Source organism: Falco peregrinus, chromosome 7 (assembly GCF_023634155.1).
Source record: "Falco peregrinus isolate bFalPer1 chromosome 7, bFalPer1.pri, whole genome shotgun sequence".
NCBI classification, from domain to species: domain Eukaryota; kingdom Metazoa; phylum Chordata; class Aves; order Falconiformes; family Falconidae; genus Falco; species Falco peregrinus.
The window spans coordinates 49482665-49507511 of record NC_073727.1 but is presented as its reverse complement, the minus strand read 5'-3'; the positions used below and the strand labels follow the sequence as shown (position 1 = coordinate 49507511).

General features: G+C 38.6%; 1 protein-coding gene across 2 annotated transcripts in view; it reads left to right on the top strand.

Annotated features, from left to right (window-relative positions):
• WTAP (WT1 associated protein) overlaps positions 1 to 24847 on the top strand; it is a 28452-nt gene continuing 3605 nt past the window's right edge. Inside the window, exons 1-7 of one of the 2 annotated variants that reach the window (XM_055809844.1) lie at positions 16 to 239; positions 4047 to 4084; positions 4179 to 4234; positions 11935 to 11993; positions 13720 to 13847; positions 20241 to 20419; positions 20632 to 24793. In XM_055809844.1, coding sequence (XP_055665819.1) covers positions 4055 to 4084; positions 4179 to 4234; positions 11935 to 11993; positions 13720 to 13847; positions 20241 to 20419; positions 20632 to 20806 — 627 coding nt within the window. In that variant the 5' untranslated portion in view covers positions 16 to 239; positions 4047 to 4054 and the 3' untranslated portion in view covers positions 20807 to 24793. Of the gene's footprint in view, positions 240 to 4046; positions 4085 to 4178; positions 4235 to 11934; positions 11994 to 13719; positions 13848 to 20240; positions 20420 to 20631; positions 24794 to 24847 lie in introns of those variants that run through there. The other variant, XM_055809843.1, reaches the window with a different exon arrangement.

Here is a 24847-nt window from a genome sequence, read left to right as displayed (position 1 = left end):
CATTTTGTAGCGCAGAGAATCCGCAAATAAAGAGCGGGCGGGAGCAGCGCGCGAGGGAGCCCGGGCGGGGGGACGCGGTGGCGACCCCGGCTCCGGAGCGGCGGTCCCCGTAGAGCTGGTCGCGGGCGCAGAGGTGGCGGCAGGCGCGAGAGGTGGCGGCGTTTCGCCCTCGATGTGACGGGCGCGGCCCAGGCAACTAGCGTGCTGGGAGAGCGAGGCCTCCGCACCGCGGGCGGGAGGTGAGTGGCCGCGCGAGCGCTCCTCCCCGCCACCGAGCCCCCCCGCCCGCCTCCCCCGGCACCGCCGCCCTCTCCTGCGCGGGAGGCGGCGGGGCCCGCGGGAGGGACCGGGCAGCTGGCGGCCCTGGGGCGCCAAACCCCGGTGGCGGCTTTATCCCTCGGCTCAGCGGGGGGAGGAGCGGAAGCACTTAGAGCCATTTTGTGCGAGGCCCCGAGCCCGGCCCGGCTGCTGGGCTGGGATCCTCCTCCTCGCCTTCGGCAGCCGCCACGCCTGGGCACGGCGGCCGCCGCCTCCCCCTGGCGCGGGAGACGCGTTTCTCTCATTCCTCGTTGAAGCCGAGCGAGGGCGGCCCGCCTGGGCGGGCAGTGCCTGGGCTTGAGGAGGGCGGGGGGTGGTGGTGGGGCGGCAGCAGGGTCTGTCAAACGCCTGCGGCGAGCCGGCTGGTCAGCGGCTGCAGCTGCGCCTGGCCCGCCGCCGGCGGGGTCTCCGCGCAGGGGGCGGGGCTGCGGGGGGGCCTCGCCGTGTGCGGGGGGCCCAGAGCGCCGTGACTGAGGCGAGCGTGCGGTCTGCCCGGTCAGGAGTGGTGTTTTGAAGCTTTTTTTTTTCATGTTTTGGGAGCATGGTGTCTGTGACGGGGTTTTCTTCACGGAACTCTTTTTCATATCGTTAAAATAACTAACTGGCAGTTACTTTAAGCGTAACTAGTAAAGCAGCATCCGTGGTGTTATTTAATTACTTTGTATCCTAGGGTTTTTGTAATCCTGAAATCCCACGTTTTCTAAACATTGTAGTAAAAGGTGTACAGGCTACTGGAGTCCCCGAAATTAAAACGCACTTTCCCGTTTTCACCTCTCTTCGTGTTGAAAGTGCCATGAAAGCCTAAAACATGATGCGATTACATAAAAATTCTTCCTGTGCTCATGACTATGTTACTTTAAGTATGGAGTATGGTTTCTGTATTGCTCGTTGCCAGGAGCAGATATGAAGGACTGGCGTTCAGGAGTCATAGTTTTCCCCCAAATCATGAAAGTGCTTAGTTAAGATAGTACAATTAAGCTGTTAATCATATAAATCGCATATAAATGTTAGTTCCAGTCAGTTATACAGGAATGCTGTTTCTGTTGATTTTTTTTTCTGCATAAAATAGTACTTCATGTTGTTGCAAAATACTTCTGATCTGTGTAGTAGGAGAGATCCTCTTTTTTAGAGTAGAGCCAAGTGATGCAAAGCACCTCTTGATGTACAGTACTTGAAAAGTTACTGTATAAAGTGCCAAGAATGAACATTTCAGTTGTAGTGTTATTGTCTGTAGCATACAGATTCATCTCTTGATGAACATAGAGCTAAGGCAAATCATTGTGACAACTGATGTAGTTAGCCTGATGCTCTTAATGTTTCTGAAAAACACTGAGCGCAGTGGTGGAAATACATAGTGGTCATAAATTTCTAAGCATTTGTTGAAATTGTTAGATGTTAAAAAAGCTGTTGCATGGGAGTAGTGAGGTGAATGAACTTAATGCGAACAGAAATGAGTGAGAGTGTTTATCTGTAGAAGTCATCAGCCTGTCTTTTCCAAAGTAACTTGTAGAATATTTTTAGCTAGTGTGTATGTTTTTTTTTTTTAAATGTGTGTTTCTATCACTACAACTGATAATAGGTGGTAGTAAGACAGTAGCTTCTGTAGCACAGTGGCCTGTAACCTCAGTCTTTTGGACTTTCGTGCTGTTGTCTGAAAGCAAGAGATGGCTTTGTAAATGCTGGTGTGCTGGGTGTAGCTGTTAGAGAAGCCAGCTCTGGTGCTGCAGTAGAGAACTGGGTGCTTAAACGTGGTGTGAGGTCTGGAGATAAGAGGATACCCTTAGATGGAGCATCAGCTTTTGGTTTCTTTGTCGTGACTGTGGCAGCAATCAAGTGCTTGTAGTAGTGGTATGCTGCTGCAGGGTTCACAAGGCAAGTCTTTGGGGAAACTCACCTTTTTTGCTATTTGTATGCTTCTGGTACCTTTCTGAGAAGCAAAATAATGACTTGACATCATCTGCACGAGATTAATGCACAGGTTAATAGCTGTTAGCTGTAGTTTTGAGGACATCTCAAAAGCATGTTTCTCTCTGTCAAGGACTTAAAGCTTGCTAAGATCTTCAAGATTACTTTGAAATGATAAAGGAGTTTAGAAGATTATAAAAGTATTTAGGAAAACTATAGCAGGAGAAGTAGGCAACCTAAACACAGTATTCACAAGCATTCCCCCTGTGATCAAGTTATTTTGGGTGACTGAGTTGGGCACTAGCAGTTTGTATTGATAGCCTCTTAACGCTTGAAAATATTTAAGGTATGGTTTTGGTAAAAGTCTCATAATAAGGAGCTGCATCCAGAAGCTCAAGCAAAATACTTGAGTAACTTCTGGTGTGTGAGGGTGAAGGTGGAGGATGTGGGAGGACTTCCTAGGCTGGGGAAGCACTTAAGTGCGTGTTTGTTACTAAGACTAGGAACAGGAGCAGCTATTCATCAGTGAGATGCTTCTACTTAATGTTTTTGGAAACTATTCTGTGGGTTCTAATGTCAGTTTATATTTTATGAAGGGCTTAGAAGTTTTCATCTGTGTACTGCACTTGGTGTGGGGTTTTTTAGTGTGGTTTTTTTTTTAAGGGGTGTTGTTTTGGGGTGTTTTTTATTACAAGGCCTTGCTTGGTAAAGTGCTGTGTATTGTCAGTGGTTAGTGTAGGTTGAAAAGGCCTGTGCTTAATTTGGTGTGTATTTATTTGTCTTATTGACAAATGTCTTAAGATTTGGAAAAGTTAGTTTGTTGGGTGTCATTGTGAAAATAACATATTCTGTTTTCTCAAAAAGACTTAGACTATTTTAGCTACTTAAGATAACTGTTTTTGCAAAGCCAGGTGTTCATAACTGGTTGACACATGGTATACATGCATCACAGCAGCTTTACAAGCTTGTAGAATCTTAGTATTACATGCAACTTTTCTGTTGGAAAGCATAAGGCAAAGGTGCATACCTGTAGAAAACCTTGCATTCATTATTGCTTACATGCTTATAATTTTTGTGAACTTGATATTTTTGAGAAAATACTGTGTATTATCCTTTTGAGGTAGTGAAGCATGTCCTGTAACTCAAGTAAGTGTGAATACTTAACCTAGCACAACGCAGTCCTATTACACTGCACGCACACAAGAGGAACTGAATTTCACAGTGTATTCAAGCCATTTGTTTGACATCTTTTCCTAAAAATATTTACAAGGGTTTTAAAATAACTGCTTAATACTTCCTGTTTAGCAGATACTTAAAAGAAAGTGCTTGGAAGAACATACTATTTTGAACATAACCCAAACATTAGTGGTAATGTTCACAAATGTTTTACTTTTATGCCAAAGATATACTGTAGTAGTATAAATTGCTTTTCTCAGACTCTGATTCTCTACCTCGTAAAATACAATGTTAAATAGATTTAGATACATAAGAACGTCAGTTTGATCTAAACATAAATGGACAAAGTTGTGTGGTTTTGCTTAGTTAAATAGGAAGAATAGATTACTGACAGGCTTTTTAGACATCTAAAAGTTTTGGTTAACTTTCAGGAAAAAATAATCTGCCTTTGTATGTAGATTACAGCAGTAAACTTGTCATATGTTGTTTTGTACTCTGGCTCTGCACTGTGTGGAACCAGTATTTTGGTCCAATATTGCAAATAAAAAAGACTTGAAGTACAAGCTTCTGAATTGTCCAGTATTTCCTGTACACTAGTAGATGCACTAAATAAAACTCCTGTTCTTTTTTTTTTCCTCCCTCTTCAGAGTTCACAATGACGAATGAAGAACCTCTCCCAAAGAAGGTATGTTTAAAACTACTTGTAACTTTACCACCCCCTCCCCCGACCAAGTAGTCATGACAGCTTGGTAAGTTGTGCTTTTCCTTTTGCTCCATAGGTTCGCCTTAGTGAAGCAGATTTTAAGGTTTTACCTAGGGACGAGCTTATCCTAAGGTAAAGTAAAAAAGCTGTTTTTCCATCTCATTGTTTTAGTGAACTTCCAGTGGAAGATGCATGACCTCCCTCTTCCATTGTTTTGAGCGTCCTTGCTCTGAAAAAGTATTTTACTTTTTTGTGATGCATCTTTTCTATAAAGCTCTCATCTTGTCTCAAATATTTTTACATATAGTTTGGGGGGAAACAGGTTTTCCAAAGAGACAAAACTGTGAACAGTGTTTTGTAATACATGAGCAGGAGTGTTTTTTCTTCACTTGTAACTTCAGAAGATACGGTTGCTTACATTCCTTGCTAGGTAGCATGTTATTTTTAAGCATCAGAAAAAAGTAAACTCCTTACTCCTACAATAAGTTATAGGTTTTCTTAGTCTGCACAGTTGTTTTCTCAGTGCATTGAGGTATTAACAGTAAAATGTTATAATGAAGTTTTCATCACCTGAAACTTGCATAAAAAAGAGCCTGGCCATGTTTTTCACTTCTTAGCAAGCTAAGTGTCACCATGGAACAGACAATAGGCAGTCTTGCAATCCTGTTGCGCAGACCACCTGCTTAAAGAAACTGACCTAAGCCGCTTGTCTCTGTATACCTGAAAATCCTGATTTGTAAACAAGAGGCTAACTAAGTATCTGTGGGTCTTGTGTTTATCTGCTGCTAGTGTTTGCATTTTGGTAAACTTTAACTCCTGAATTTTTGTATGCTGTAAGTTATGCGTATTATTAGGGTCTGTCAAGTCAGACACTGCTTTTTAATAGAACCAAGACTAAATTGTGTGGTAACATCAGGATGAAAGTGCAGCACTTAACATATATGATCAGCTGCTCCCTCTTCTGGGCAGACTATCCTGCCAGGTACTCCTGGTGTGACAGTTCTTTCTGGGCAGTCAACATAGTTTGGTTCCATGTTTAAAACTGGTTTCTGGCTTCCTCTGAGTATCTAGTCTTTTGGGTAGTAAAGGAGAATGTATTTAAACAGAGGAAAAAATAAGTTTTTGGTGTTAAGTGGTTTAGGCCTTGTGAAGCTTTTTATAGAAGTTTCCATACTGAAGTTTATGCCTGGGAGGAGTAAACTACTAAGTCTGTAAAGCTATGCCCTTACTTCCAGCTATAAAATTCCTGTCAAAGTACTAAAACATAGATTTTTGTGCCACTTGGAACAAAAAATGGCTTCCAACTGTGATCAGTTGCTACCATAGAAGAGATAAGTTTTTAGCATATATTCAAGTGAAAATGTGATAGAATACACCCAAGGAGGTAAAGTGTGTCAGCAGCTAAATTGTGTTAATGAAGATAAAGGAGGGAATTTGCTAATGACAGCTGTGTTGCTGTTGAATCATCTTTTTAATGTAGACAAAGCAACTTCTGCTCTCAGAGGCCACTTGAATGGATTGAAGGAGAGTAACTGTCCGTTATACCCAGAAGTGGAAAGTTAAATGACGATTTGGCTATGTCCACTTTATTTGTGTGCAGCCTTACAAACACTTTTTTGTTTGAATGGGGTGCATATTTAATGAATTTATAGTAAGTCCACCTTTAATTGTGATTTCATGTAAAACTAGCAATTACTATACTAACAGCTGGTTCATTTGTAGGTTGGAATAAAATATAACACTATTGTATGTGTATCATACTTGAATCAAAAACATCTGTATTACTTCCAGCCATAGAAAAGCATGTGTTCACTGCTGCCAGGTTGTCTTAAGATTTGGAATGCATATTTTTTTTTGGTTCATGCATTGGTGAGGCAAATTCTTCTTAAGATAGGAGCGTGTCATCTGCGTTTGATGTTTTAAGTAATACATAATCATCACTGTACAATTGCATGGATAAAATACATCTGTAGAAAATACTAATTCTTTCTTGTCAGTTCCTGTGCCATGAGTCCCAATTTCACTGTTCTTTTCCATGAAGTACCTAATTTAAGTTTGCTTACTTTTAATTTCTGTTAAGTAAATGTGAGCAGGATCAACAAGAAGCCTTGCAGTCCAGCCTTTTGGGAATTTCTGCTTGTGTCATTACAGGTTGCTGTGGACTCATTTCCTTCATCTTTTCCCTCCTTACTTTAATGCAGTAGCTACTTAGCTTGACTGTGTAGGAGCTTCTGTGAAGAAAGAGCCAGGAACATGATAACAAAGCGTTCTGTGGATCATAGCTAAAAATCTGATCAGTGCTGCCTGATCATTTAGCCTAATGGTTAGTCTGTAAAACTGAAGCACCTCGATTGGCACAAGCAGTTCTGAGGAAATACACTGCTGTTGCTGGACTTCAAACTACATGGACTTACCCTCAGTTGCTTTTGGAATGGCTTAGGTGCAATGCCGTGTGTGCCCTACTCTTAAGTGCTTATTTATTCTTGGAAAAAGTGAACCCCAAAGCTTAGCATAAAAAATGAGTGGTCCAAGAAAAATAGTGGTATGTATAGAGGTATTTTGAAGCCATGGAGTCTTGAAGTCTGCTTAGTATTTTCAGAGAACGAAGGGAATTAACTGACTTACATAATGATCTCGCTTACCTTCCAGTTCTTGTGAGACTGTAAGGAACCCGTTGAATGTAATTGTGATTCAGGACTGTCTTCCTAGTTCTGTGTACAGCTCTGTTCTTTAGTGCCTTTCCAAGTAACACTTTTGTAAAGCTCTTCAGATTTTCAGTGTTTAGCCATCAGATTACTGTCGTGAACTACTAAACAGATCAAGAAGCCAATATTGAGTGGAAACCAAACTTACTAGAGAAAAAAACCTGGCTTTTACCCTTTGTCTTTTTTTTTCACTCAAGTTCACTGATGAGCTGCTGGAGCCTGCTACAGATGTACTGGAAGGGGCAATATGGGACAAGGAGGTCAAGGCAGCTCTCATATTTGCTTAAACCAGTGCATCTCTTAACATTGCATGTGGGAAGAGACGAACTCTTTCTTGGATCTTGGGAAGAAAGGCTTCAGACAATGTCTGGCCAGTGAGTTCCTAGAAATCATTGGTTTATTTAAAGAAGCTTTTGCATGTATGTGCAAATTCTTAAATAGTTTAACTGAAAACTGGGTTTCTACATCAGTGTAAGTGTTGTTTTATGTATGCCTGTTGAAAAAGAGTTTAATGCAGGTATTATGTGTAATTGAAACCCTGTAGAAGGGATATATCATCTTCAAGGCAAAAAAGTTTCCCAGAGGGGAATGCTTTCCTCCTGTAGTTGAAGATGTGCTAGTAACAAATATTTTTAAAAAATAAATTGTCAGAATTAGAATCTGGAGATTGCATCACTACTGGTTTTCTAGAACATGTTTCTTTTATTGAACTTTAGAATGTGTGTAAGGGCAAAAATCTTTTCCCTGAAGAACCTGTAAAGTTAGCTAGCTGGAAAGTATTTGAAGCATATAATTTTTAGGAATGCTATTTATATGGAAACTTTAATAATTTATCAGAGATCTTTAATACGTTCTGGTGTCTTTTGGGAAGTTATGTGTTTTTATGCAGAGCATTACAATATTTCTGGATACAGTTTTCGTTAAAGTTTCTAACTGGATCGGAAATAAAGACCTGCTCTGTGGCATATAGTGACATCTGTGAGTTGACTTTTTCTAACAGTTTCCTCATAGCAGTAGGGCCTAATGAAGGCTTCAGATCATACTTGCTTTTTTTCATTAACTTGCAGCTCTGAATCCTTGGATTGTACTGGGGTTGTGCTTGGTAGCTGGCATTTCTAGGTGATACTACATCCACTGCTAGATTACCTTCAGCTTCTGCTGTCTAGTTTCAACATAGCATGGCTGAGATTTCATCACTGAGCAAAGGCATCATTACAACACTCCCCAAACCTGCTGTCCTTGTCACCTCTTTCAAGCTCTGTGTGAGAACTTAGCATGTGAGATTCATGTAATGGCAGTGCAGGCTTACCTCAGCCTTGCGTGTCAGCATCTGGGAGAGAGTCCATATTACTGAAAAAGCATAGAAGCAGGACTGTTGTGCATGGAGATTCAGACCAAAGTCCTGCATCTAGAAGTACTGCCCTTTAATTGTACAGGTAAATCGAGATTTTCTGTGAGAATTGTTCATTTAGAGAATGGTGTTACAGACTCATGCACCATTCATGTAGTCATTTGAGACCTAGAAATAGAGTTTTACACCTGTGCTGTATGTTCATAGTATCATCTGGTCTTGTCTACCAGTATAGGTATAGTAAATGGAGAAGAAGGAATAAACAGGTAAGAATTAACATTGTCTGGAGTTGAAGTACTAAAAAAAACCCCACCCTGTCAATGGTCTTCGGTGTCTTTGGTTTTTTTTTTAAATGCTTTATTCTGTTGTGGTTCCTTATTTTCTTTTTCTTTTGGCGTAACTTCAGAAGCTACAGCTTGTAACTTCAGCTTTTCAAAGATAGAATTCCCTCTGTTAATGACCTGTGCTACTACTGTAAACAAGGGGAAATGATCATAGTGAAGCAAGCTGGAAAGAGTGTTTAGGAAAATACATTATTAAAGGCACTGAACAAGAAGAGTTAGCAGACCTAAGAACTTCGAAATCGTAAAAGGTGTTTAAAGTCAAGTCAGTTAGTAGATGCGGAAGCGAAAACTATATTATCGGGGCCATCACAAGACTTCTTAAAATACCTAAAACTAGTCCAAGTGTGTGTGTGTATATATATAAAAAAGAAAAATCTTAGGGTTTTTTTCTTTAACTTGGTTTCATGAATGTTCTTGTGAAACTTTATTGTTATATTTGGTAAATATTTTGACATGTTAGTCCTCAGGATTAGTGAGATCACTACAAAAATGTGTACAGGTCAGATGAAGAATCACAACTGCAAGTTTGATTGAAAAGGAGCCAGTCCCCTTTCAGTGAGGGCCTGCCTGTATACTTGATGATTTTCCTGAGCCGAAGTAATGTATAAGAATGGTCTGCTTCATTAATGTGAATGTTTCTAAGCCTTCATTATTTCACTTCTTGTTTTGATGCTTTTAGGTTATTTGACTGTTGTTTTAACCATCATTTTTTTTAATCTAATTGCTTCAACTAAGCTGCTACTGGTTTTTTTCTCTGTTACTAGCTTTCTGGTTTGTCTCAAGTGAGCTGAAAACCAGGTCAATTGCTAGAAGAGAAAATTGCTTCTGAGATCTGTAGTTGTAGCAAAATTGAGACAGTGCATGTGTGTGAAAGTAAAACTTTTTCTACCACATTAACTTAAGTTTTAAAACTGATGGCTTGATTGTTGAAGAGTTCTGACTATGTCAGTGTCACGATCACAAGTTTATTCTGTACCATTTTGTAAACTTGTGTGGTGGGTTGACCTTGGCTGGGTGCTAGATGCCCACCAAGCTGCTCTATCACTCCCTTCCTCAGCAGAATGGGGAGGGGAGAAAATAAGATTGAAAAAAACCTTGTGGGTCAAGGTAAAGGCTGTTTAATAAAGCAAAGGCCTTGCACAGAAACAGAAGGAAAACAAAAGTTTTATTCTCTACTTTCCATCAGCAGGTGATGTCCAGCTACTTCCCAGGAAGTAAGGCTTCAGTGTGTATAGTGGTTGCTCTGAAATACAGACGTCACAGCAACAAATGCCTCCCCCCCCGCCCTTCTAGCTTTTATTGCTGAGCATGGCATCATATGGTATTGGAATGTCTCTTTGATAGCTTTGGGTCAGCTGTCCTGGCTATATCCCTTCCTAAGATCTTGCCCACTTCCAACCTGCTGGTAAAGGGGGGAACACTGGGGAGGCAGCCTTTATGCTATGTCCCCACTGCTCAGCAGTAGTCAGAACAATGGTGTATTGGCAGCACCTTTCTAGCTACAAATACAAAGCACAGCACTACAAGGGCTGCTGTGGCGAAAATTAACTCCATTTCAGCCAGACCCAATATAACTTGCTTGAAGATGGAACAGCAACAGTTTTCACCAGGATTTTGACAAAACATTATGTCCGAACAGTCATGTTTCTGCTAGAGTTGTCAGGCATGTGACTTGAAAAATCCAAGGTATGGTATAGTGTGCTTTGGCTTTTCTCTTCCAGAAATTCAGTTCTTGCTTAAATATTCATAGTTGTCGAGAGGTGACTTAGAGGTATTCTCTGATGTTCTTGATGACAATGGGCTATGGTTTGTTTTTTTTTGGTCCCCCCCCTCCCCCCGTGGTCTGTCACATCGACTTGTGTTTCAGGTCTTTGTTTCACTTGCTCTTTGTATAGCTCCTGTTGTTGTAGGTGAGGATAGGTCATGATTTTGACAGAATGACTGTTTTCAGGCTGCGAGATTTAACTTGGGAGTCAGTCAATTCTGCAGCTGTATTTGAGGGCCAATTCTTTCATGTCATATAATTATTTCATGTAAAAAAATTAGGTTATTTCCAGGTTTGCTATTTAGTAGACTGTTTCAGTTTTGTGGGATTGAAATCTCGTGAATTTACAGAACTTTAGTGGTCAAAGGTGAAACTTTTGTTTCTAACAGTATTCTTTTTTAAGCAGAGAGGTAAGTTTAAGCATAAAATAGCAACACACTGGGCTCTTCTGCAGAGCTTAAGGGAGTTAACTCGCGCTGTTTTCACATTCAGCTGAAGAGATGCAAAATTTTGTTGCTGCTAGAAATCTTGTGCTTAGTTTTGCTTTTCTCAGTGATGTGATCTCACTTGCTGTTACATATCTGATGCTTTTTAGACCTTTTAACGAGCTGATTGAATTCACTAAATGGTCAAAAATTATCTATAGCTAGATTTTATAGTTTTGAGAATAGTGGTGTAGGTTGGAGTTAAAATAGCAGTTATGCTGAGTGGCTTTAAACAGGTGACAGGGAGAATTAAACAAGTGATAGGGAGAAGGGGTAGTTGGAAGGAGGGAAAAGAAACCTTCCCCTTCCGTAGTGGTAAGGTGTTAGATGAATTTGTCTCATGTAGAATTACACCATTGGGAAGACACGTGGTTAGGAGCAAATTACTTCTTCAAAAACAAACACACCACCACCTACACCCCCCCCCCCCCCCAAAAAAAAAAAAAAAAACACCCAAAAAACCAACCAAAACCCAAACAAAAACCAAAAACATCCAGTGAACTTTGTTGATAAGGCATGTGGTGCTAATATTTACTGCAGACTTTGCTACTGATTTGATGGTTTGTATCAAATGCATTGCTGTTTTTGTGTGATGTTTTCTGACTGTGGATGAGCAGCTAAATAACATGCCTTCTAAGAGTTATTAAACTGGTTGGCTTCTGATTGATGAATATAATCAGAGTATAGTCTTGATTTGAATGAGCTGGTGTAACTACTTAACCTGGACTGCCAATTCTAGTGTATTGTAATGCATTCCTGCTTGTCTTGCTCACTTGGTAACAGACTTAATGTTGTCTTTGTATCATGGTTTCTGTTGCAGAATTTTGTTTTAATTGTTCTGCTTTGAGAATGAGATATATCTTGGGTACTTTACACAGATAACTAAGTAATAAGTGTTTGATCCTACTGTTTGTCCAAAATATTACAGTAAGTTTTCAGATGTCAATCTTAAGTGTTTTAACAGATGGCTACCTTTTTATCCTTTTTTGGTGCAAAGTGTATTTATTTCCATGATTAAAAGCCCCTTTTTGAAAACTGGAATTGTCTTTTATGCAGTTGTGTAATTCCCTCTTGACATTTCTTGATTATCGTGTGATAGTATACTGTCAAAGCTAGGAATGAGGTGACCTGATGTAACAAACTGAGCTTCAGAAAATGTTTTTCTCTTTCTCTCTGCAATAGGTGGAAACAGTATGAAGCATATGTGCAAGCTCTGGAGGGCAAGTACACAGACCTTAATTGTAAGTTAACCAAGTTTCAGAATGGTACGAGTTACCTGAATGCTTACATAAAGCAGTGTTCAAATAATGTCTGCTTTCTAAAACCATTAGAAATAAAGAGCTAATAATATGTATATCAGTTAGTTGTCAGAAAAAGTCCCTGATTTTTCTAGTGTAAATTTTCAGCCTTTCCCAGTTTCTTAGCCCCCGATTTTTCCCTTGCAGATCTAACACAGCATCTAAAAAGTGTATTTTTGTACCTGTAGGACCATCTATACCCAGACTGCTAGGGGAAAAGAAGTCTTAAAAAGTCATGCCACAAACAGGTGTATTTTCTGGACTTTTCCATTAGAAAGGAAATGTTATCCTTAACCAAAATATTCCATAAATGTGCCTTCAGTAGTCTCACAGGATTGGAAACCACATAGGAAGCGGAGTAGTTTGTAGAGATGAAGATCTAAAATGAGTCCCCAAGTAATGTTTGATCTGATTAGGCAAATTAATTATTTGATTGTCAGTCTTGGTCTTTAAAACCTGGTCTGTACTCCAGTCTTTCAAAAGAGAATATGAGAAAACCATCCTACTTTTAAATGGAAAAAGCTGAATACATTCTGGAAGTGAAATTGCTAATTCTAAGTCACTCTTAAAAATTGTGTTAGCAGCTAGAGACGGACTATTTCCTGTTTTCCACTTACCTTTTCAATCTAAATTCTTAAAGACTCAGTACCACTGAGTTTGAAGGGGTGTTCTTCTGTTGGTCCAAGTGGATGTCCTCTGTTTTCTCTTGTTATGCACCTTTTCTACAGCCACCCCATAAAGTTTGAGTTTTGGAGAGACTAAAATTAGCAAATGTAAGCATTGGATTTCATTATAATTTCAAATTGTCCTGTCATAGATAAAGAAGCGAGTTGTTTCAACATTCTCAGTTTTTCAATTTTGGAAACTAGTAACAGGCTGTAGTAATCAGTGTTACTGAATTATCTGCAAAGAATTATTTAAAGTAATTGTTCTGAAGCAATTTGTGACGTTCTCAGCTTACATTCACAGCCAGTTGTTCTCAATAATTAATAAAAGAAGTAGAAATCTTAATTATTCCAACTTCCCGTATTTTTGTACATGACAAGTAGAGTGAATGGATACTGTTTGTATCAGACTGCACGTGTTCCTGTGAATAATTTAGAAATGTGATGTGCTGCCTTCTCTCATCTTTCATATATATAAACTTCATTAAATGTTCATAGGTCAGAAAAATTCTAGTTAAGGCTGAACCACTATTTCTGATGTTCTTGAATGTCTTGCTGTTTACTCATGGAGTGTTGAGACCAGTTTGAGGATTGACCACAAATAGTACTGTTCTACAGACTGAGGATCACTTCTAGTCCAGTGTAGGCTTCCCTCTTCCCCCACCTTGGACAGTTCCAACTTCCCAAGTTTCAGACTGCAAGTTGTAATAGCAGTTAAGCAAGCAATTTTAAAGTTACTTCCTATATGGACATGGAAACATTTTCAAAAGTTTAGTAAGCTTCGAGAAAGGATCAGAAAGAAAGATATATTTAAAACCAACTGTTGTCAAGCTTTTCTGATACTTAAAAGGTATTTTGATTTTTCATATTTATGGTTATAGTCATGTTCATTTATGACTCTTGCTGTGTATGAATTTGGGGTTTAGATTCTTTTAGCTGTTTTTAAAAATCTTCATGAGAAGATGCTGTAAAACGTGCTTCTTGTGTGTTACTACTTGTATTAGCTAATGATGTGACGGGATTGAGAGAATCTGAAGAGAAGTTGAAACAGCAACAGCAAGAGTCTGCCCGAAGAGAAAACATTCTGGTGATGAGGCTGGCAACTAAGGAACAGGAGATGCAAGAGTGTACTGTAAGTATTTAGATAAGTGTTTTCAGACTGTTAAAGGAATATTGGCTTTTGAGCCAGTACTCTTGTTCTGTGTTTTTTGTATATGTGTAGCATCACATTTTCTGTGCATAAAGAGGTGGCAGGGCACTTGATTTTTACAAAGTCAGTGAAAGTTTACTACTTACTTGCCTTTTTAGTATTGGTTATTTCAGTTGATTTTCAGCAACAACTGTGCTTGGAAGAACATTGCTTCAGAACCAAGCTAATTCTTGCATGAACCATTGCTCGCTTATAGTATTTATTGACATCATATTTACAAAAAAATGTTACTTCTGTCATTGGATGCAGAAACAAATTGAAAAAGGATAAGACTGAGTTTACTGGGTTTCATTTAGGAGGTTGTAGGCTGGTACTTAGATTGGATTTGGATAACAAGGTATTCGTAAGTTTCTGCACCCATTTAGCTAGGTAGGGAAAGAGCTAGTGACTTTTGGAGGAGGTTCTTTTGAAATTTGGCAAATCTGCTTCTCAGGGTTTCTCATGTTCTTGGTTCTGAATACCTCTTTTGTTGCTGTTTCTCTCCTTCATTCCTGTGGGTTTTCTGTGCTTAGTTTTGCTTTCTCGAAGCTATGTCTTACCACTTTTGGACTTTTGATCTTTCTTGAATTACCCTCTTAGCATAACTTTCACCTACTGCTTTAATGTGGCAGTTCCTGAGAGAAGATTGTAAAAAGCTTCTTATTGCTAGTTTCTGTAATATACTCCTGAGAGTTTATCTTATTAAAAAATACAAGCTCTGTGAAAAACTAATAACTAGTATTGCAGCTTTTCCTCTCACTTTAAGCTTTCCTTTCTTTTTTTCCTATAGGTTTTCAGAGCTGTCAGGTACAGTAGTGTGACACTTAAATCTGCATGCAGTATTTCCACTGCTCTTAAGACTATAAGATTACTTTAGTTCATACTAAACACTAATAGGAAGAGAAGAAAAGAGGGGGTAAAGCTTACTTTGCAGTGGCAAAAAATAAATCACAGGAAAGCTGAGTTTAGAAGGGCTCTGCCACCTTTACTTCCCCCATCAGGTGTACATGTGCGTTGATCAGATCCCCTTGAGCCTGCTCTTTTCTGGGCTGAACAGCCCTAGCGTGCTCAGCCCCTGCTTGTATGTTAGATGCTCCAGTCTCTTAATCATCTCCATGGCCCATAGTTGGCCTCACCCTAGTATATGTTCATGCCTCTCTTGTACTGGGAAGCCCAGAACTGGGCCCAGTACTTCAGAGGTTGCACCAGTGCTGAGTGGAGGTGAAGGATCACCTCCTTTGACCTTTTGGCGCCACTCTTCCTAATGCAGCTTGGGGTGCTAATGAAGATCTGTTCTGGTACCTACCATACCACAACACTTCCCTAGTAGTAAGATTACTATATTGGTCCTGCTGCCTTTGATAGTTTTACTGATAAATCCTGCTATGAGGAACAGCAGTAGTAAGAGGTTATTTTTCCTTTTGAACTTCCGAACATATAGCTGAAACAAATACTAAAAAAAGTTGTTCATCAAAACCAAATTTTTGTACTATTGTCACCTTTCTTCCTATTTCTAAAATGGGGAGTTAGACAAAAACTTCCAAGTATTTAAGCCTATGAATTTTTTGACAAGATCATGGAGGCTGCAGGATTTTTGGCTGCACTTTGTTACAGATGTTCATAGTTGTGATGCATAGGCTTTCCAGAACATCTTTTATTGCTTTTGAACAGCTTTTATTAATTTCAGTGTACCTCAAGGGGGTGGGGGGTGGGTGGGTGACAGGAGGAGACAACCTGCCAACAAGAATCAAAACCTAAATACTGCCACCACAGCCCCCTGCCCCAGGTGGCTTGTATTTTTCCAGGTATTGACACATGAATAACATCAAGGATGTAGTCTCCTCCATAGTGCGTGGATGTAGCAAGATGAATCCTTTAAGAAGGGGGTTAAAAGCTGTAATGGAGATACTAGCACCTTAAGGTGTTTTTAAGTTTAAATGCACATAGTGTCAAGAAGCTCTGAAGAACTAATTGACTTTGTATTATTAGATAGCATTTCTTCTAGTAAAATAACAGTAGCAAAATAAATCATGCTAGGTAAGGTGCAAAGCCAAGCTGTAGGTTGTGAAGTAGTTTCACAAATGAACAAAAACTATTCACTGTATGTTATTTGACGTGTCTAATTTTTAGTCCATACAATAACTATTTTTAGTGTAGTTTTTTATAACCCATATTTACATGTAAAATACACCAGTGACAGCTACTTTATATATAAGCCTTTAATGTTTCCTGTCACATCTTAGAAAGGCTGAGCATCTATGATACCAAGTTTCTTGACAACTGCAGGTGAAAATTTACCTATAACACTTACTGCTCATATTACTCTTACTGTATTTTTGGGACGTGTATGTTTTATACTTACCATCATATTCAGGTCACATTCAAATTTTAAATGGATTAAAAATGAAAGAGACTGTACCATGTTCAAATGGTAGTAGTTGACAAAGTGAGTTTTCTGATTACTAATGTGTAAAATGACTTGCGCATTGAAATATACTAGCTCTATTTTAAAATAAGGCACAATAGACTTCATCTTAGTTGCTGTTTTAATTTGTACCCTTCTTTTTAAAAGATAAACCACAACAAAACTATTTCAGCTTCTAAACCTCACCAGTCATTGTCTTGAAAATATAGGTGTGTGTGTCAGAGTAGCAGTAGCAGAATCTGTATCCTGATCCTATTTCAGTACCAATTTTAAGAAACAAGGTGGTAGTGCATAGCTCCATTTTCTGTCATGCTCTGTGCTGAGTCTAGCGGTAGAGTATGTGGGTTTCCTTTGAGGTAGCAGCTTACTGAGAGTGTGGTTGGTGTTGCAAACTTACTCTGCATAGTTAAGGGTGGCTAACTAAATAGCTAGATGGAAGTTTACGTGTTCAATACCTCAGGTGCCCTGTTGTCAGCAGACAGCCGAGAAGTACCTTCCCCCTAGCGTGAACAACCCCTAAAGGATGTTGCTGCTGTTAGGGAAGTGCAGATAACGTATTGGCTGCTGTTGCTACATAAAGCCTTATTTCTGGCAGAGGGGGTGATGAAGTTGCCGCTATTTTAGCGAAAGGCCCTAACCCCCTTCCAAGCTACTGCACAGCTACTATAGGTCAATAAAAGACAGGCATTTGGAAATAATTGCTATTCAAGTAGGTTTTCTGTGGACCAGATAACAAAAAGTGGAAGCCTCCTGTGGGTGCAGTTGTACTGTAGTACCTATGTAGTTATTGCTCTTAACTTGTGGTTTAGGGTGCAGTGTTTATTCTTCATTATGCAGTTTCTTCCTCCTTCTTCCTTATAAGAAGGATATGTGTTGTACTTATTTAGACTGCTTATATTTTCTGTTTAGCACTTGTGTTCTGTTTTGTTAAATTCATATCAGGGAGTCTGCTTTTTGTGGGTATCTTTGGACAGCTTCAGCTGATAGAATACAACTCTTTCTGAGAATGTGAGAAGCAGAGGGGTTGAAAATGTTATTGTCTGAGGAAAAAAAAAATCCACCCAAACAAAACCCTGCACAGCCTGATATGCTGTATTCAGTGTTTTCCTGCCTTGGGTTAGAGCAGAGAGAAAGCTGATACAATGGTTTTTATTTTGTTTGTGAAAATTCATCCCTATTTGTCCACTGGGGCTTTTGAAAAATACCAACTAGTGTGTGCTTTCGTGTCTGGGAATATGAACAGCCAGTAGGCATTTCGGGTGTTAAGAGCAGGCATGTCCTGGGGTCTGGCAATGGACATGACTTGACTATGCTCTCAGTCAAGACCAACTTGAGGCTAGAGCTGAGTATACAGGCAAACTCTTCTGCTCCCCACCCCTTGCCACCTGGAATATCAATGAGAGGGAGACACTTACCAGGGTGTTATCAGAGGGAGGGAGCAAGGATGGGAGACTTGGACTGGCTAAGCAGGAAGATTAATAGGATAAGGAAGTAAGCTCATACCTTTCAACCCTTCTGCCTGCTTTGTGAGTGGGTCATAGTGGGGGAGGCTGCTAGGTCTGGGTGGATGAAAAGACTGACAGATGAAAACTCTGGAGTTGCAGCTGGAAAAATCACTTGTGGAGGGATGGAGAAAATTTGAGTTGGAAAAACCGGAGGAATAAATGGTCTTAAGTTTGGGGAGGGAAGGATCAAGGTTTGTTCAGCGTAAGTAAATTCTTTCTACACTACTGTTTTAGGAATGACAGTTGAGGTGTCAGTGAATGGAGCCTATGCAAGTGCTCTCTGCTTGGTCTAAGAGTGTGAGCTAGAGATAACCCAAATGAAACTTAAATAATTGACATCGGACGGAATCAGCTGAGTCCTCTTCAGTGTTTTAGTGCATTTCTGGCATGAGTAAGGAGCAGGTGGCAGCAATTCTTTGTGCTACTGAAGCAAGGAATCTTACAGTTCTTAGGCTGGCAGTAGGAGGAGGAGGGAGCTGGGTCTAGGTAAGACAAGGAACATGGTCTTTTTTTCCCCTCAGTGATGCCTGTCTAAAAATAGGTTGGGAACCATGTAGCTGTAGCATATTATTATTTCTGGAATATGTTGCCAGCTGGAGTGTCTGTATGTTTGCAGACATCTGTTAAACTAGCTGTTTTGCCCTCTACTAGCACTAGCCCTCACAAAGAATCGACAGCTTGTTGAAATACTTCCAGTAGTGCAAGTGTCAGAAAATTGAGTGGATGGAAAAGGTATATCAATAACAATAAATTAAATAGATCCTTACTCAGTGAGAGCAACATTTTGTGCATTCAGTGAGGCAAAGGACCTGGGAGGGTAAAGTGCCATCCAAGAAACACTAAGATAATCTTAATTTGAACTTTCTGTTTCCAAGTAAAGTTTATTGGTGGGTTCTTGAGTTATTTCTTGAAAATATTTTTATGCAGTCCTTCATTCCCTTTAGATTTCTTTTGGACACAAGTTGATCTATTTAAAACTTACTGTGATGGTTATTTCCGTTAAGTAGCTAAATATTTTTATTTTGACAGTATCAAGTTAATGTGAAGTCAGTGGCAATATATCAGTTATTTCAGTACCTTTGAAATCACTTACTTGAAATAAAAATCCAAGAGTGGTTGCTATTTAACAATACATAAATCAAAACATGTTGTCCTCAGTCAAGAAGTGACTGAAGTCACTACTGCACATTAAGGTAAATAGATTGTTTGTACTTAAACTTTCTCTTCACCATTGCTGTGTAAGGATCCCATAACACAATAACTGTATATAAAGCAAATTTTTTTTAAACTGACAGTGCTTTTGACTGTGCTGCTTGTCCCAAGTGTGGAGGGAGATTCTCTTTCCCTCCATTTTACTGGTGATGCCTTGTAGTATTCATTAGTAAAACTGTTGCTATCAAGTCTGGTTGTAACATTCTGTGTGCAGCAGGAGGCAAACCCACTGACTTTCAATTAATATTTCTTTTTTTCATCTCATGTAATTTTGTTCACCTCTTGCTGATGAAGAAATGTGTATGATACAGGGAGCGTAACAATGGGCTGATGTGCTTCTAGTGATTAGCTGGATTCTAAACATGTACTGTTTAGTGCATTTTAAGATTGTCGTGAAGAGTTAAAAATACATGAAACTTTAAAGAAGTTAATCCTATTTAAATATGTACAAGTTTTGACTAATGAATGCTGTATGTAAAAGAAATCTTCTCAGTTACTCCTGAAAGTTTAACTGAATTGTAAATCCTCTGGGTAGTAAATTACAAAATTGTAAATCTTTTGAGTTTTAATTACTTCAAAAGAATCAAATCGAACCAAAATCTTTTGGATGTTACTATTTCTAAATTATTTTGTTTAAAAAATAAGTATGCCAACTTTGCTCATAAATAACTGTTGTGTTTGCAAAAAAACCTTAGAAGTCTGTAATAAACCTTTCTAGTAGCTGCTTAAAAATATTATTGGTCAATATTAGCTGTAATGTTCATAATAACTTTCACTGAAGTTATGTGGGAATTGGCTGTTTTAAGGAGATAACTTTGTATATACTTTTTTTTTCCAAAAGAGTGCAGGCAGGTAAAAAAGAAAGGAAGCATTCTAATGTTCCAGTCACTGCTTTAGCAAATGTAAACTCGCATATAGAGAATTATTTGAAGCAGAAAGAAGGGAGGAAAAAACTGGCTTTGAAAGCTTAAGCTTGGTGGGTGGCGGGGTCGGAGATGAGGTGAACATGCACATTCATGGGGTTCAGATGGGCAAAAGCGATTTAATTTTTTTATCCTGCCTCTTTCAAGTTACACTGAAATAAGGCAAACTTCCTTGATGTTATCTTTGGAATAACTTTCATCTAAATGACTTTAAAATTTAATTTTATGTTGTAGGAATAACAGTCTTTTTTTTTTTTTTTACTTTATGCAGAATCAGATTCAGTACCTCAAGCAAGTCCAGCAGCCTAGTGTTGCCCAACTGCGATCGACAATGGTGGACCCAGCCATCAACTTGTTTTTCCTAAAAATGAAAGGTGAACTGGAACAGACTAAAGACAAACTGGAACAAGCCCAAAATGAACTGAGTGCCTGGAAATTTACGCCTGATAGGTAAACAAAACAAATACTCCCCAGTCAAGACTTCCCTGACAGTCCCACTACGAGAATGCTATGGTGGGACAGCCAAGTACTCGTTTCCACACCAAGACTCAGACGTTTTGAGGCAAAAGCCACATTCTTATACTGTCCAGCTTGTAATGCTTAATGTAAAACTTATCAGATGAACCTTGTGTTTCAGCTTTTTTTCTCCCCCTTTGCTTCAGAGGCCTGACAGCGTCGGACTATTCTGAAGAAATGGCCATCTTCGAAAAAAAATCTTTTCTAGAACATGTAGACACTTGCAAAATTGTTCTATTTGAAGAAAATAGAGGGAGAAACAGAAGTCTTAAGTCTGTGGCACACTGTGTCTACAGACAGTTTGGAGGAGAGAGAACCTAGAGATTATAAATCATGAATTGAACATGTAAAATTCCCGTAAAATGTAGAAGTGGAATATGCTTCGCTCTTAACCTTGAGCCTAGTGACTTAGAGACTGTAAGTCAGTTTTGCCAATAAGACTGTGGACTTCCTGCTTGTTCACTGAACTCCTGGGTCAAAACTCGATGAGGTGAATTTTGCGTTAAAGAGTTTACTTGCTAACCAGTTTTGAATAGCCGTGAGAGTGCTATTTGATATCACAACAGTGGTAGTGTACACATTTGACTGTTTAGCCTGTGGGCTCTATAGCACTTGACGGAGCCTTAAGTCAATGTTGCTAAATAATGAACTGTTTTCTGGATGGTTGGTAATAACTGTGGATGCCTCAAAATTAGGGCTGTACGAAAATGTACGTTCTACCTAATTGCAGGTTTAAAACTGTTGGAAGCAATATATATTTGATCACAACTAGCATGTATAAGAAAAACTGGTTGTGATAGTATTTCACTGCATGTTTTCATGCAGAAATGAGAATTTTTTTATCTTTTATACTAAGAACTGATCTCAAATGCTTAATACAGAAGGCACACAATGGCAACTGTTTTGAGTGTTGGTGGGGTGTTTTTATTCCTTTTGTACAGCTGGGTTTTTTTTTGTATTGCACTTCTATATAAAATGTGCCTTGAAATAGTTGTAATATATAGTTCAAGGAACACTACTGGTTATACTGTTGTATTGTGAAACTCCTGGGATGAACGAGAATTCAACAGGTTGTTATTTCTGCATTGTCTCGTTCTCTGAAAACAAAGTCAGTATTTTAACAAACCAAAAAAACCTTAAATGCATGCATTTTCCTTGGTGGAATCAGTGAAAGGAGCCTTTGCTACTCTATTGATGCCTCTGTTTTGTTGTCCCAAGTTACTTGTAAAAGTAGCAATTCGGGACAGTTGGGAGTGCATGTCTGAGGTGTGTAAAGTGAAATGCAGATTTGGTATAGTGTTTGTGTGTTTGTTTTTTTTCCTTAGTGAATTGAGTTCTATTTAGTAATTTGAGGTTTTGATTTTCAAAACAGTTGGGCAACATTTTATGGCTCAGTCTGATCCTAGAAAATTCAGTTTTAAATTAAAAAAAAAAGACATCCAGCTATCACAGAAGGTGATGTATTCTAACTGTTTTGATGACTTCTATTAAGATGGCATTACTTCCAAGTTAAATAAGTATCTTAACTGTTTGTGCTTCAGATGATTAATATGGGATTGAAGAGTAGTGTACTTATGCAGGTTTGTTTTTTTTAATGAGTAATGACTTAACAGCAAAAGAAAAACCTACAGGAAAAACTTTACCTATTTAAATGTGATACATCTGGAATGCTTGATTTTGCTATAGCAGTATCTTAAGATTTTAATGATCTAGCATCACAACAGAGGTAAGACTTGCATTAATAAATTGTTAACGTGTTACCAAGTTATTTGTAAAGCTCACTATAATATGCGGATAGAGGCATACCATGCAGATTGCTTGTTTAACTTGGAGTTCAGAAAGTGATTTAATACATTTAGATACAGATTGGTCCTCAGGCTCTAAATGGGTGTATACAACTGAGGAGAGACAAGTAACTCACCACTTTCTTTCAAGAAAAAGTATCGAAAGAAACTTTTGTTATTTCTGTAGCTGTGGGATTTCTGTATTTCATATGCACATTCACACCACTAACTTAAAACTATAATTCATACATGCAGTAGCTGAAATACAGAAAATTAGAGTTAACTTCCTGGTAAATAATTGAGGCTGTCTTCATTAACTGGGATAAGATTTTATTGACTTCCCTTTCTGGAAAGGTAAAGAAATGATGATTCATGTATTTATAGGATTTTTCCTTCTCTTTGCATTCCCCCCTTAATTGTATTAATTGTCCATCCTTGTATGCAACTACTTTCATTTCACAGCATCTGACCTAGTTTTTGAAAGAGATGATGCTCCTATTCAGGTCCCTAACTAGTGTTCTTAAGGTAGCATGTTAACTGCAACCCTAAGTGATCTTAGCTCTGGGCCTTAACCATAGGTAAGGGTGTACAGCACAATCATTGCTGACGCCTGGAGGGAGAAATAAAAGGGCATGTAATCAAAAGAATGGCTATGCAAAGCCATTTCAACAGTCATTAAACATGGAGTATACACTTGCATTAGAAACTATTAGAAATGTCACTTGCAGTAAGCCTAGTACACCATTAGTCCACTGAAACTTAACCACTTATATTCTTACAGGTTTTGTTGCATGGTATGTTCAAGCAAATTTGAAAAAATGATGCCAAACTTAGTTTTACAGCTAATAGGAGTTATTTTAGTAGTACTGAGTTTTATATTCTTGCATGTCTTGTCTTTTTTTTGTAAATTGCAAGGGGAGGTTACTTGGTGCCATACTAGTTAAGAACATCTGGAAAAAAATTTGATGGGAAGAAACAGCATTATAGGTAACTATGCAAATTTCTATACAGGTAATAAGTATTTTACATTTTGGCAGGAATTGACATGAAGAAATTAATGGGATTCTAAAATTGTCCCAATTCCAAGGTAACTGGTACTGGCTAACTCTACAGTTGACGTTGTTTTGTGAAGAGAAAAGCATTAAATGACTTAAGCACTTCTTGTGAACTTCTTCAACTTGTAGTGGTGATGAATACAGTAACAGGAATTTGCAAACGGCTAAAAATCATTGCATGTCTGCCTAATAACTTTTGGGATGTGTCACATTGGTTATCTCCAAAGTGGTCCTGCTTTACACAGAATGAACATCTCTAAGGAAACTTGCATCTTAAAGTGTGCGACTTGGACTGTATTAGGTCAGCACAATTTAAACTTCAAGGACTTGGCATTGGACATCACATCAAGAAAGAAAACGGGTTGCTGCCTTTAGCAGAGTTTCAGGCTCCCAGGACTTTACACAGCCAGATTCCTTCTGGAGCAGCCCATCTGAAAGAGTTGGGAAAGTCAGTCGGAAAATGTTTAATGGGGCAGAATTGGCAGAACATAAAAGTTGTCTAAGGCCTGAATGCTTAAAAGGTAGTTGATAAGAAAATTACTATTTTAAATTCTTTTGGTTGGGTATTTTGGTTGCAGGAGAGAACTGTGGCTGTGAAATGAAGCAGAAATTTCCTGTTCTACTTTTTTAATCCTCAAAATTTCTTTCAGTCTTTGTCACTTGTTTAAAAGCAAACAAAAAATTAAATGACCTTCTTGGTCTTGAAGTAATGCAAGTCCTGCCATTGAATTAACAATAAACCTGTTCAAGTTGGGGTTGGGTTTTTTGGTTTTGTTGAGTTGGGTTTTTTTTGGCATAGTTTGCACTTATGTAGAAAAGAGGACAGCTTCATTATGTTGCTGAGCCTATTAAAAGGAGAACTTTGTTATTGCTATCCTGACTTTGGCAGACCAAGGTCTTAAAGGACTTTAATTTTTCTCTTTTATGGAGTCAGCTGTATTGCCTATATATTAATTTGCATACTACTTCCTATAATGCTTTATTTACAATGCAACATTTATCATGAAGATTAAAGATGTGTGATACTACTCATTTAGTAAAGAAAATCTTGTCAGTTCAAAATAGTTTTTCATGCCAGTTTCCCATTTCTTTCAGAAACTGGGCATCGTAATGATCATTACTCATGATTTGAAATTCTAAAGGAAGTGTATTAATAGACTCCTTCTTTAAGTTCCTGCCAATTTTTAACTACTTTTTACTTTCTCCTCACCATGCAAGATGTGCTTAGGAAAGCTGACCATAGGAATTGTGAAACAGACTGTACGTTACTGTCAATACATAAATTGGGTTGAAAAATAGACATCTGATTTTTTTTTTAAATAATAGTACCTGGACAGCATTCAAAAGAATGTCTAAGCCTCTTAAAAATGGATGTCACTATGAAAATGAACATGGGATTTAATACTTACCCCAAGCAACTTCCTTCTTCAAAAAAACAAAAAATTATTAATTTTACTAGTACAATAAATGAAGAAAGTTTTTATTTATAATTTAGTTTACACATGTAACTTTTATGCAGTACC